The 14,987-nt window shown below is 46.0% G+C and overlaps 1 protein-coding gene across 1 annotated transcript in view; it reads left to right on the forward strand.

The window, feature by feature from the left end:
- Nucleotides 1-1,726: 1,726 nt before the first annotated feature.
- Nucleotides 1,727-14,987, forward strand: part of LOC126188117 (proton-coupled amino acid transporter 2-like) — a 70,576-nt gene continuing 57,315 nt past the window's right edge. Inside the window, exons 1-2 of the mRNA XM_049929589.1 lie at nt 1,727-1,792; nt 2,251-2,402. Coding sequence (XP_049785546.1) covers nt 2,326-2,402 — 77 coding nt within the window. The 5' untranslated portion in view covers nt 1,727-1,792; nt 2,251-2,325. The remainder of the gene's footprint in view (nt 1,793-2,250; nt 2,403-14,987) is intronic.

Raw genomic sequence — 14,987 nt, forward strand, 5'->3', positions numbered from 1 at the left:
CGTTGCTTATCTTACCACACCAGCATTGTCCAAAGGGAAGAAAGAAAAGTATAGCACTGAATGACTGACTCGGCCTAATGGCTGTATCCGCAATGAAATGTAAATGCTGTGGTAGAGTGTACGTTCACATGGAGACTCCTAAGAGGTTAGTGCTGTAAGTTATTCCAGGACAAAGTATTTGACAAGAAAAGAATTCCGGAGGCCATGTACAAAGCATTTTTAAAAGTATTAGTTCTAACAAACCACGTTTTACAGTCGTTGAGGTCATCCCTTCACTTACACATTAGCTTTTCTTTTATTACTACATTTATTTGTTCAGAAACATTTAGTTTCTAATATTTACAGACTTGGCAAGTGTGTTACATTACGGACTCAATCACGACTATTTCAGATATAACTTAACTGACGTAAAATTTTTAAACTCCAATGACACTCTCACTGTTAAGTGATCACAGAATTTTTCCTGAAGTCTGTCCTTCCATGGTGTAAGTAGTTCCACACCTCAATCCCAGCCAACATCTAAGCCTTCTTATCAAGAGCCACGTATGCAAACTTTTTTTCAGTCTAAAAGTTGCTTAATGCTACATTTCTTATGTATCCGTTGTTGTTTTTGTTAGATAATGTGCGCCATCACCATGTGCAGTCTTTTTTCTTCGAATCTGAAACGAGTTTCTTAAACTTACAGTTCAGCTTTCACGCTACGTACATAAATAAATTAATAACGTTTACATGAACGTCTTTGTTTATTTTGCTTTATCCTGACGTATTTCCTCAGTCAATTATAAATCACGTTGCAGGTTTTAGGAATAATTTTAGTTAATAATTGTGGGGATACAATAGCACTGAGTTTGAGGTTCCCTTAACTTCTGCCACTAGCTAGAAACGTAACGTAGCTAACAGCCTCTCCTCGCAGCTTAGATCCTCTGAATTACTGTATTCTTTCTCGTTAAGAATGATTTGATGATGTTCAGCACCTCCGAAACGAACGATTCATCCGTCGTTAGATATTTACGTAGATAATTAGATAATTACATTAGATAATTACATCATCGGCTCCCAGCTGCTTAAATAACAGAACGTGGGTAAATTTCTTTCCTTGAATTAGCTACTTCTTTGCCTACAGGTTTCTCTCGGATTTTTATTTTAAACCTTGTAACCCCTAAAACAGCCAAGGCAAATCGCCGTTGTTTGTTTCTGTGCAAAACCAAGCAGGATCTCGTAAAACATAAACACAATGAACTTACGATAAACAAATAACAACAACAGGGCGGTGCTGTAACCCCTGAATGCAGTCGGTCGGGACGTATGTAGACTGCCACAAAATTGGTCGGTCGATCGATAAATTGATATGTGTGTGTGTAGGGGGCTTTACTTGCCGTTAGAACGACAACTATTCCATATAATATGGTTTAAAAAGTGATAGTGATTAGTATACGAAATAATACGGATGCCTCATAGGTCAACAGGGTAACGCGTACATGTGTTATTTAACAGCAGCAACAAATATCATGCATATTACCACTAGTGGCGTCGTCACATATAATCAGGTAGTGACATCTGCTCGTCTCTTTGGAAAGTAAGACTTCGGATTCCCGATGAGTTGTAAACAACCGCACAGTGTGTGGTGTAGCAGCTTCCGTGCGTTAGACAGGTAAGGAGGCAGTGTCACGATGTACTTTGGGAGGTGTATTGGTGGTTGTGCGCACCTCGTGTAGTATACTTTTTAATTACTTTGTGTGTAATCTCAATACCGGTCAAAGCAGTGATTTTTCTCTTCGAAACTGCCTTAGATGTAAGAGTACTCATTCAGGTTTAGCCATACTTTATTCAATTAATTGACGTTCACACGTCCATTTTGTTCGCTCAAATTGCGTAAAAATGTGCAACGGATAATGAACATACGGGGTGACCTGGCTTAGTCTCTCGTGCTCTGCTCTGTCAGCTTTGAATATACATTTTCTAGGAAATATTATAGTGTGCTATCATGAGTGGTTATTCTGCATGGCGTCCTCCAAAACGCGGCTGCCTCTAACTTCAGTAGTACGATCGCCTCTGATGGCGTGTTTAAATGACATTCTCATCGAAGAATGAAAATCGTAGCTGTAACGATAGTCCGCAGTTTGTTCATTAGTAGAGTGGATGTAGGGGATGAAAGCAAATATTTGCTTACATCTGTAATACTTAGCTTAAGTAGTCACTTTTGAAACGTACTGTGATTGTATGTGCATAAACTAAAAACGGTCGTTTCAGAAACAGACATCAGAGACGCTCCAGCTGAACCGGTCATTTCTGTCTCAGCAGCCTGCACAATCCGAGCCGATCTCCATGTCTGATGCGAGGGAACCTGAACCGGCTTCCGGTTCACTTAGTGAAGAAGCTTCTGCTGTATCTTCGCCAAACACGTAAGTACTGTATTTGAGCGTATGAGATTTTAATAGGCCTAAATACTTCGCAACTATTTAATATGAAAGGAGGAAAGAAACCATAAAATTTGCAAACTAAAGATTTTTCAAGTATTGTCGGTTAGCCACTGAGAATACTTACACTTCTAGGTGAGCATTTTAGGAGTTCAAAGTATTTACTTGGTTGTAATTTGACTTATTTGAGACAAATAACAATGTTTCTGACGAACTTAAATAACGTAGATAGAAACCGGTAAGGAAATTAAGCGATTTTCAAATCTGAAGTCTATTTTATGCACTCGTGAAGACACTCGTAAAGACTACCAGTCGCGCTTTTTAGTAGTAGGTCCTGTATAGATTAAAATTTAAGGGCGAAGGAACAATAGGACGTGCAGTAAGTTCGCATGTTAATAAAATGTAACGAAATTTGATTTCCCGTAAACTGAGCTTTCCATAGTTTGCATTACGCTTAAATAAAAGAAAACCGCTGGAAATACTGTCTTTTCTTGTTTGTTACTGCCACACATTTTTTTCTGAGTGGGCCCTACAGCTTCAATAAGCTTGAAAAATGACATTCCGCAGTCTGTTTTTGAAATTTTAATTGCACTTTTGGTTTAGGTCATCGTCTATTCTCAAGTGTATCTATAGTAACAGATGACGATACGTGGTTATCATTTTATTAAAATTTTTTTCCATGCATTCATGCACAAATATATATATATATATAGTATGATTCGTAGTAAATATTGCGAGATGACGGCTGACGGCAGTGCTGTGTCCGAATATAGATGGTATGCTGTTTGGACTACGTCTCCACATGTTACTGTAGATGCATTTGAGAATAGATAGTATCCGCAACAAGTAGTGTAAATAAAATATTTCAAAACCCAGCCGAATGGAATGTCTATTTTCAAATTGCCACAATGACTATTTTATGTAATGTATAAAACTCTAGAAGACAAAAAGCGATTGACAAATTTAATAAATTAGCTCCAGCTGCTCCTCCTTTTCCCCTGCGAAATTATGTGAAGTTCATTCCGTATCAACTCCGGGATGAATGAGGACGTGTTGGCGTGGAACTGTGAACGTTGAATAGCTTCTTACCAGAAGATGGCCACTTCGTATTGGCAGTAGAAATACATTCATCCAGTGGCCGGAGGACGGAGACTACTGAAGTAGATAAGTACTCTAAAATATGTAGCTTAGTTGATGCGTATTCCAATACCAATTTAAGGAATTACGTAAAACGTGGGTGGTTAATTCCGTTCTTGGCCTCAAGACATCGGGCAGTTTCATAGAAAATGAATCTCCATAACTGTGGTGCACAGGGACATCCTGCTTCCTTGTAAGTAGCTGAATAATAGGATGCGCCGATGTATGCCAAATATTGTAGTGTTTTTTGTTGTACGCAACTGAAAACTTGTTTTGTAGAGGGTTTTCTTGGGCCGACAGCTATCAGATGGTTCTCTACGTGACTTTGTTTGCCGATGACTCGTGGCCGAAATTAAGTGGGGTCCTAGGCAGCGAACTGAAACCTTACATTACAAATCGCCTTGTGTAAAGTTACATGGATTCGCTCACAATTAGTTCATGAAATGAGGGAATCAAGAGTTTGCGACTTCAGGTCTGCGATGTTGGCCTGCAGCTGACAGCTTCGTAGTTTTATTAAAGCTGTTACACATCCGCATAATTTTTCCTCTTCCCCCTCCGAATAGAATATTAAGAATTTGAATTTCTAAACATGGACCTGTGAGTTTCTGAGCTTTTGCTCGAAAGCGATAATTCCCTTGGCGCGGCCGACTAGCTAAGGTGACAAGAATCGTCTAAGTGTACTACACATAACGGTTATAATTGTTGTAGGCTTCACTTCGCACCAATAGGCTTTCGGCTACATCCCTACAATTTCTTTTCGCAGAATTGATGGGCTGTTTGAGAAGCTGAATAGCACGAACTTGTGTACCTCTAATTTACCTTTGATTCTGCAATGACATCCCAATTAGATTAGAACAATCTGACGTAACCTAAGAGCTTGTTACATGGCTTGAGCTTAGTATGAAAAGAGTAAAATACCACTTGACCAAGAAGGCAAAAGATTACGCTCATGTGAAAAAACAATACTATGACTGCTGGAAAGAAAACTGACGGTGTTTAGATATATTAAAACGTAAAAGTTCACGTTTCACTCACATATGCCTAGAACACAGTTTATAACTCTTAGAAACAGAGCTTTTATGTCGGTTACGGCAGTTTGCAGCTTAATTTCCAAAATACTTGTAATGAACGTTTTGGACTTCTAGCTCGTTTCGGTTTTTCATTTTGTCTACTTCAATGCTGGGATGAAGCAGCTAGACTCTTCCTGTAAAACTGCTAAAGACGCTGTGACAACCTAACTTTGCGTAAGGCTGCTGACAAGAGCAGATGATCTGGCTCTTCAGGCTTTTGGAATTAAGTTAACATTACATATGTTTTTGGATGGGGTGCGCCATTAGCAAAAGACAGTTTTTTTCTTTTGTCCCAAACATGTTTCACTGCAGTTGCAGCATCAATGGGCTTTTATTTTATGGTTGTTAAACAAAATGTTCTTTAGTGTTAGTATCCATGTAAATATTAGTTTTTTAAATTGTAATTACAGATTTTTGATGAACACAAAATTATGTATTCATACCTTTCTACCACATGGTATGGTAAAGGGCTAAAGGCGGACCCCATCAAAGAACATACAGTATGTATTAAGGCAAACACGGTCGAAAGAGCTTCAACCTCAAGATGATGAGTTCGCCTGTTTATATTATTCCATTCTCTTGCATTCTCTACCTGAAGTAAACTAAAGGTAAACTTAGTTACTTGAAAATCACACAAGGTGTCGCCAGTAAGCCTTCATTCTTCCACCTTGCACTTCTGATAATCGAAAATACATTTCCTTAGGAATGTTTGTTCGTAGCGGTATCTTCAGTCTTCCAAAACTGCTTATCCGGAACATGTAATTCAGTAGTTTCTTCACCAAGGAGCTTGGCTTAAGTCCTAATTATTCAAGTCTGCTACTGTTCCTTCTTCCGTAGCTTCCGGATGGTTTCTTGTTGTCCATGATTGACTTCAGTGTCTTGTTTACCGGTTCTAGGACTTTGGTGTTCTGATGCTGATACAAAAATGGAGTAAATCTCAACTGAGAATCCACCACTAAAAGACTTAGTTTTTCAATGGGAAATGAATTTCAGCCACGCCAGTGAAGCGGTACCAGTGCCAGCTTCGAAAGTCTTCGGCAGTGAGGAGAGGAGTGGAAGTGTACAGGATGCGCCAGAAGGCACGAAAAACAGCCACTCAAGAGGACATTACTAAAGCTAAGAAATCACGGAAAGGTTTGAAACGACAGTGATCTACTGCAAAACAGTGAGGAAGTATTTATTAAACCAAATGTTAACCCTGTGGCGCATAATCTTTTCGCTATAGTAGACAGCTTTTAATGTTCACTCCTGGTGTTCTGTCATGAGGCTGCAAATGCATTCAGGGCACACCAGTAGGGAGTACCCAGTGGAATGTGTGCATTTGCAGCATGAGAACTGACTGAAGACGCCAGAAAATTGACCATTAAAAGCTGTCCACTGCGATAAAAAATCATGTGGCAAAAGATTAAGGACAGAAGTTAATGTGATACAATACCTGTGACTTAGTAACACTTCCCGTCAATTTATAGTAATACACTAATAAATAATTTAGACAAAAGCAACTCTTACGAATATCACACTAGATACAGAGAGAAATTAGAGCATTAGATAGAGTACGTGTCAAGCGGAAGAGCACGAGCAGCGGCCACAAGCAGCAAAAGAAATAACGCACAGTGCTAGTGGTCATGCTTACACATGCACTGTCGACACAACCTGTTACTTCAATGCAAAAAAATCAATAATACAAATAAACAGTAAAACAAATATCCTCTCCTGTGCTATGTTAAGGTTATGGAGTTTATGCAACACATCTTACAAACTGTATGATTGATACCTACCGAGCAAACATACCAGCGAGTGAGTACTGGTGTTTGTGTGTAGTCCGTACAAAAGGAAAGTTCAGCTCCACTCCAAAGACGATAGAGAATCATGCAGTCTGGACTGTTATCTTAATTCGTGGAAATTACAGGACGTGATTCACCAGCCCCCTTCTGCCCCCCCCCCTTCCCCCGATCACAGGGAAAGGAAATAAGTGCCCTCAAGTGCTTTCCTTTCAAGAAAATGAGAAATGATTCGGAAGTGGAACTTTATGGCTACCTAATAGTCGCCATTCCTCTTCGTAAATAATAAAAATACTCCATACCACCAGACGTCGCCCTCCCCCTCCCCCTTTCTTCACAAACAGTCGTATAGGCGCCCTTGACGAATTTATAGCATGCCGGAAATTTGTTAATTCTCTTAGATCATACAAGACGCTTTCTTTTAGTGGAACTAAATGGTGGCTAGTAGCGCAGCACAGAATGATTGCGGAAAAGAGAAATATCATTAAAGTTCAAAGTGCTCAATTTAACAATCCCTAAATGTGCAACAACGTAAGTTAATCCCCAAAGACGAACAAAATTTGGTCTACGTGTTTATGAAAAGTGGAAAAAATGAAATTAAAATTTTTGGTAGATAAGCTGCACCATTTCAGTACCTTAACTTCTGTAGTCAATTAAAACGAAGGGCAAAATGGGTCTGCATGTTTGCCGTAGGGTTTAAGTACAGTAACATTTGTTTCAAATGCTGTGGAATATTGCATTTTTTCACTTACCTTGTCGTTGAAAATGTAAAGCTGCTTCACATATTCATAAACTGATATGAGTCACATGACATCAATCGCAGTTACAACGAAGCACTGACAGCAGATTATTCTACCCAAGTCTCATCTTCTGTAAATTTCCAGACGCTGAAATTCGTGGCATTCCCGTCTGCAGTCCGAAGCCTAGTCTGGTAAAACTCCCATTGCTACTGTCCCCTGCAAGCCTCATCTCCAGATAAATACGGCAACCTTCGAAACCTTCTGTTAGTCAAGAGTACCACGCAGGCGCTCTAGCCACGACGAAGCAGTACTCCTGCAATCAAACTCACTTATTTGTTCACGTTGAATTGCAATAAAGATTATTTACATAAAATTTGTTTCCTGTTATCCACTGGTTTACAAAGCACCCAGACCCCTGGATTGTTTTACTAGTAAACGCTGACAAACCGCCTCAAAGGTGCAAAGCGACTATGGATGGGAAACACATGAGACTATCGGGGTATGGGGGCCAAGTTAATCTGCTTACTGTATTCATCTCTTGGTGTCCCTCTAAGATTTTTAACCCATTCACACTTCCCTCCAATACTAAATTGGACTGATCACTTCTCTTAGTTAAGTTGTGCCACAAGTTTTTTCCCCCAATTCTATTCAGTACCTCAATAGTTCCGCTACCTACCTATCCAATCAGAGCTTGCCTGTAGAACCACACTTCAAAAACATCTGTTCTCTTGTCTAAACTGTTCGTCGTCCATGTTGCACTTCTATACGTGGCTACTCACGACAAATGCCTTTAGAAAAGACTAACATTTGAATGTATATTCGATGTTAAATTTCTCTTCTTGAGACTTTACTTGGCATTGCCAGTCTGCTTCAACCATCAGGTATTTTTCTGCCAAAATAGCAAAACCCGTCAACTTATTTGTCTCGTTTCCTAATCTGATTCCCTCGGCATCATCTGGTTTAATGACAACATTCCATTGTCCTTGTTTTGCTTTTGCTGATGTTCATCTCATATCTCCTTTTCAAGAACATGTGCTTAGCATTAAACTGCTCCTCAAAGTCCTTTGATGTCTCTGTTAAGTCATCGGCAAACCTTTATATTATGACAATCAACACGGTTCTCTTTCTGGAATCCTCTGCAGCGGAGCTAGACCTGGGGAAGTCCCTTCACTTATTGGTACCATTAACAAACCTTCCTTCAATTACATTAAGTTATCTCTGGCAATTCCAAAATAGTCTTCCTGGAAATTAGTTTCCAATATGTCACTAACGTAATATGCTTATCCCTCAATCTGTAGTGAAAATGCAACTGTTACTATTGCTGATAGTTACCTCTGAAAAGCAAATATGCGAATCCCGTCTGAATTACACTCCTGGAAATTGAAATAAGAACGCCGTGAATTCATTGTCCCAGGAAGGAGAAACTTTATTGACACATTCCTGGGGTCAGATACATCACATGATCACACTGACAGAATCACAGGCACATAGACACAGGCAACAGAGCATGCACAATGTCGGCACTAGTACAGTGTATATCCACCTTTCGCAGCAATGCAGGCTGCTATTCTCCCATGGAGACGATCGTAGAGATGCTGGATGTAGTCCTGTGGAACGGCTTGCCATGCCATTTCCACCTGGCGTCTCAGTTGGACCAGCGTTCGTGCTGGACGTGCAGACCGCGTGAGACGACGCTTCATCCAGTCCCAAACATGCTCAATGGGGACAGATCCGGAGATCTTGCTGGCCAGGGTAGTTGACTTACACCTTCTAGAGCACGTTGGGTGGCACGGGATACATGCGGACATGCATTGTCCTGTTGGAACAGCAAGTTCCCTTGCCGGTCTAGGAATGGTAGAACGATGGGTTCGATGACGGTTTGGATGTACCGTGCACTATTCAGTGTCCCCTCGACGATCACCAGTGGTGTACGGCCAGTGCAGGAGATCGCTCCCCACACCATGATGCCGGGTGTTGGCCCTGTGTGCCTCGGTCGTATGCAGTCCTGATTGTGGCGCTCACCTGCACGGTGCCAAACACGCATACGACCATCATTGGCACCAAGGCAGAAGCGACTCTCAACGCTGAAGGCGACACGTCTCCATTCGCCCCTCCATTCACGCCTGTCGCGACACCACTGGAGGCGGGCTGCACGATGTTGGGGCGTGAGCGGAAGACGGCCTAACGGTGTGCGGGACCGTAGCCCAGCTTCATGGAGACGGTTGCGAATGGTCCTCGCCGATACCCCAGGAACAACAGTGTCCCTAATTTGCTGGGAAGTGGCGGTGCGGTCCCCTACGGCACTGCGTAGGATCCTACGGTCTTGGCGTGCATACGTGCGTCGCTGCGGTCCGGTCCCAGGTCGACGGGCACGTGCACCTTCCGCCGACCACTGGCGACAACATCGATGTACTGTGGAGACCTCACGCCCCACGTGTTGAGCAATTCGGTGGTACGTCCACCCGGCCTCCCGCATGCCCACTATACGCCCTCGCTCAAAGTCCGTCAACTGCACATACGGTTCACGTCCATGCTGTCGCGGCATGCTACCAGTGTTAGACTGCGATGGAGCTCCGTATGCCACGGCAAACTGGCTGACACTGACGGCGGCGGTGCACAAATGCTGCGCCCCCCCCCCCCCCCCTGCGGGTCCGGGGATTAGAATAGGCCCGGGGTATTCCTGCCTGTCGTAAGAGGCGACTAAAAGGAGTCCATCCCCCTCACGGGGGTAGTTAACGCCTGCGTCCGGAGACGGACGGTTCCACGACCTATAATTGTGGTCTTTTTGGTTTTTCACTTCTCGTTTCTTCCTTCCTTTGGTTGGTTCCTTTCTTTGTTCTTCTCCACCTCACTGTCTTCCTTACTCCTTGCCTTCTTCTCCTTGCCTTCTTCTCCTTGCCTTCTTCTCCTTGCCTTCTTCTCCTTGCCTTCTTCTCCTTGCCTTCTTCTCCTTGCCTTCTTCTCCTTGCCTTCTTCTCCTTGCCTTCTTCTCCTTGCCTTCTTCTCCTTGCCTTCTTCTCCTTGCCTTCTTCTCCTTGCCTTCTTCTCCTTGCCTTCTTCTCCTTGCCTTCTTCTCCTTGCCTTCTTCTCCTTGCCTTCTTCTCCTTGCCTTCTTCTCCTTGCCTTCTTCTCCTTGCCTTCTTCTCCTTGCCTTCTTCTCCTTGCCTTCTTCTCCTTGCCTTCTTCTCCTTGCCTTCTTCTCCTTGCCTTCTTCTCCTTGCCTTCTTCTCCTTGCCTTCTTCTCCTTGCCTTCTTCTCCTTGCCTTCTTCTCCTTGCCTTCTTCTCCTTGCCTTCTTCTCCTTGCCTTCTTCTCCTTGCCTTCTTCTCCTTGCCTTCTTCTCCTTGCCTTCTTCTCCTTGCCTTCTTCTCCTTGCCTTCTTCTCCTTGCCTTCTTCTCCTTGCCTTCTTCTCCTTGCCTTCTTCTCCTTGCCTTCTTCTCCTTGCCTTCTTCTCCTTGCCTTCTTCTCCTTGCCTTCTTCTCCTTGCCTTCTTCTCCTTGCCTTCTTCTCCTTGCCTTCTTCTCCTTGCCTTCTTCTCCTTGCCTTCTTCTCCTTGCCTTCTTCTCCTTGCCTTCTTCTCCTTGCCTTCTTCTCCTTGCCTTCTTCTCCTTGCCTTCTTCTCCTTGCCTTCTTCTCCTTGCCTTCTTCTCCTTGCCTTCTTCTCCTTGCCTTCTTCTCCTTGCCTTCTTCTCCTTGCCTTCTTCTCCTTGCCTTCTTCTCCTTGCCTTCTTCTCCTTGCCTTCTTCTCCTTGCCTTCTTCTCCTTGCCTTCTTCTCCTTGCCTTCTTCTCCTTGCCTTCTTCTCCTTGCCTTCTTCTCCTTGCCTTCTTCTCCTTGCCTTCTTCTCCTTGCCTTCTTCTCCTTGCCTTCTTCTCCTTGCCTTCTTCTCCTTGCCTTCTTCTCCTTGCCTTCTTCTCCTTGCCTTCTTCTCCTTGCCTTCTTCTCCTTGCCTTCTTCTCCTTGCCTTCTTCTCCTTGCCTTCTTCTCCTTGCCTTCTTCTCCTTGCCTTCTTCTCCTTGCCTTCTTCTCCTTGCCTTCTTCTCCTTGCCTTCTTCTCCTTGCCTTCTTCTCCTTGCCTTCTTCTCCTTGCCTTCTTCTCCTTGCCTTCTTCTCCTTGCCTTCTTCTCCTTGCCTTCTTCTCCTTGCCTTCTTCTCCTTGCCTTCTTCTCCTTGCCTTCTTCTCCTTGCCTTCTTCTCCTTGCCTTCTCCGGACTCCGCCTCGGCGTTTGAGACAGTCTGTCCTCTTTCTCCCTCTTCTTTTTCCTCTTCCTCCTTCCTCCCTGTGCGTGCCTGAAGGCCGACCCACGCGTTCGCACGCGTAGCCGGTGACGGGGTAACGCGTAATTCCCCGCCCTGGGTAGACACGTAAGGCACGCGCGTACCCCCTGGTAAAGGCCAGGCCCGGGGAGGGGTGATTGCCCGAGCTGATACCTTCTGACCATGCCGATTGGTCCCTCCGTCTGTTTCTCAGGAGGTGTGACCTGAGGTGTAAACATTCACCTAAGGCGGGAGTGCCCTCTGAAAGGGTCCCCACAAGGAAGGAGCGCGCCATTGGAGACGCTGGCAATCATGGGGGTTCCTCCGCAATGGATTCTACTCCATCTCTCTAGACTTCTGCCCAAAAACGGAAACGTGACCAGCCACCAGTTACAACAGTACTACCGCCTGCCCCACAGTTCCTCATCGTTTCTCGATCTGAGGACGGAAAGGATTTTCCTCTGTCTACCCTTTCGTTATCCAGAAGGGCGTAGATGCCATAGCCGGATCTGTCAAATCTTGTACCAGGTTGCGTAACGGTACCTTATTACTAGAAACTGAGAGTGCCTTTCAGGCACAAAAACTGCTTCGGGCCACACTCCTGTACACGTTCCCTGTCCGGGTGGAGGCCCACCGAACTTGGAATTCGTCTCGTGGTGTAGTCTATACTAGCTCCCTTGACGGATTGACTGACGAGGAGATTCAATCTTTCCTCGCTGAGCAGGGCGTGACGGCTGTCCATAGGGTCATGAAAAAGGTCAACAATGACCTTGTACCGACCCGGACACTTTTCTTGACCTTCGATAGTGTTAAGCTGCCATCGCGCATCAAGGCGGGCTACGAGGTTATTTCTGTTCGCCCCTATGTCCCGACACCTACGCGCTGCTACCAGTGTCAGCGTTTCAATCACACTCGACAGTCTTGTTCCAATGCGGCTAAATGTGTCACTTGTGGCAGGGATGCCCATGAGGGTGACTGTCCACCTCCGTCTCCTCGTTGTGTGAACTGTCAGGGTGACCATGCCGCATCCTCCCGCGACTGTCCTGTCTATAAGGAAGAACGCTGTATCCAAGAAATTCGGGTCAAAGAGAAAGTGTCCACCTCGGCTGCTCGCAAGCTATTGGCTAGTAGGAAGCCCGCGCTGCTCCCAGCGGGGAAATACAGTACTGTCCTCACCTCTCCTCGGACTACCAGGGAGGTAGCAACCCAGACATGCGATCTGACCTTCAGCACCACGGTCGTCCGTTCGGCCAGTGCTAAGATCGCGCGGTCGACGTCTCCTCTTCCTCCCGTCACCCCACAGACACCAGCCCCTTCATCAGCTTCTGCTAAGACGAAGACCCCGAAGTCAGATGCACGGGCCTTCAAGAAGGAACCATCCCGTGCAGACTTCCTACGTACCTCGACCTCCCAGCCTTCGACCGGTACTTCCACCAAACGTCCTTCCAAGAAGGCTCATAGGAAGCACAGTTCTCCTTCTCCACCACGGCGGTTGCCGCCCCAGGCCGTCATCCGTTTCGCCTGGCCGCACCGCTGGTAGCCGTGCGTCTGGCCGTTCACCGGCGGAGGAAGCTCCCCCTCCCGGCCATCCTCCCGAGATGGCCGATGAACCTATAGACCCAATGGACGATGACTGTCCGCCTACTGATAGCGGCGGCAGTGCTCGCTCGAAGCCAGGCCCTCAGCGGCCTTCGAGGTGACCCCTTCTTTCATCTTCATTTTCTTATGATGGCACTTACTCACTAGAATATTAGCAGCATTCGCTCCAACCGAGAGGACTTGAAGCTGCTGCTCCGCTTGCACCGTCCGCTCGTCGTAGCCCTCCAGGAAACGAAGCTACGCCCATGCGATCAAATTGCCTTGGCACACTACACCTCTGTGTGTTTTGACCTACCCCGTGTGGTAGGTATCCCAGCTCATGGAGGGGTTATGTTGCTGGTCTGGGATGATATTTACCACGATCCCATCACGTTGCACACCGGCCTGCAGGCAGTTGCCATCCGCATTCCTCTCCCCACTTTTACGTTTTCCTTTTGTACCGTTTACACTCCATCGTCATCTGCCGTTACCAGGGCAGACATGATGCAACTTATTGCTCAGCTACCTGCACCATTTTTGTTAACTGGAGACTTAAATGCCCACCATCCCCTTTGGGGCTCTCCAGCATCCTGCCCGAGGGGCTCCTTGTTAGCAGACCTTTTCAACCAGCTCAATCTTGTCTGCCTCAATACTAGCGCCCCTACTTTTCTTTCGGACACATCTCACAACTATTCCCATTTAGACCTCTATATGTACTCCCCAACTTGCACGCCGGTTTGAGTGGTATGCACTTTCTGATACATATTCGAGCGACCACTTCCCGTGTTATCTCCTGCAGCATACCCCCTCTCCGTGCTCCTCTAGTTGGACCATCTCCAAGGCAGACTGGGGGCTCTTCTCTTCCAGGGCGACCTTTCAGGATCAAACCTTCACAAGCTGCGATCGTCAGGTCGCACACCTCACGGAAGTCATTCTCGCTGCTGCTGAATATTCCATCCCTCACCCTACTTCTTCTCCACGTTGCGTACCGGTCCCCTGGTGGTCCGCAGCATGTAGAGACGCTTTACGTGCTCGTCGACGTGCTTTACGCACCTTCAAACGCCACCCTACAGTGGCGAATTGTATCAATTATAAACGATTACGTGCTCAGTGTCGTCGTGTTATTAAAGAAAGCAAGAAAGCCAGCCGGGCTGCTTTCACAAGCACCTTCAACAGTTTTACTCCTTCTGTTGTCTGGGGTAGCCTGCGCCGGCTATCTGGCACTAAGGTCCACTCACCAGTTTCTGGCTTGAAGGTCGCGAATGACGTCCTTGTGGCCCCTGAGGCTGTCTCCAATGCCTTCGGCCGCTTTTTCGCAGAGGTTTCGAGCTCCGCTCATTACCACCCTGCCTTCCTCCCCCGCAAACAACCCCCCCTGCGGGTCCGGGGTAAGAATAGGCCCGAGGTATTCCTGCCTGTCGTACGAGGCGACTAAAAGGAGTTTCAACCGTTTCGGCCTTCCATGTGATGGTCCCCCTTGGGGTTTGACCTCCATTTTTCTAAATTTCTACAGAAGTACGAGCCTTTTGGGGAAGGACACCTTACGTGGTGTACCACTGGTCCTAAGTGCACTGAGACCTTGGCACTCAGCATTGAACCGGCGTTGTAACCATACCCACTATTACTCAAATTGAGCCTAAACGCCTTTTGGGTTGTCCCAGTTACGCCCATAGTGCGTCTCCATCTGCACCAGCGATCATGATGGACTTACCATGGGACCAGAAATCCAGCACGGTAGCCAGCCCGTTGTGGTGGGGTCGTCATGTACACCCTCTAGGTTGTAGCCCCCTGACAACACAGGGATCGTACTGCCGATACCTGAGCTGCACCCTCCCCACGTCGGCCAAGGAGTAGATGCCCGTCTCCTTGGGGCATCAGGACTCCCGGCAATGGTCATCCTGCCAGGTGGCCCTTGCTGCGGCTGGGTGGCGCCCGTGGGGAGAGCCCCTGGTCGGAGTGGGTGGTATCGGGGCGGACGTTTCGCAGATGAAACGTCACCACGTATCGG

This window comes from Schistocerca cancellata, chromosome 5 (assembly GCF_023864275.1).
Source record: "Schistocerca cancellata isolate TAMUIC-IGC-003103 chromosome 5, iqSchCanc2.1, whole genome shotgun sequence".
Classification (NCBI taxonomy): domain Eukaryota; kingdom Metazoa; phylum Arthropoda; class Insecta; order Orthoptera; family Acrididae; genus Schistocerca; species Schistocerca cancellata.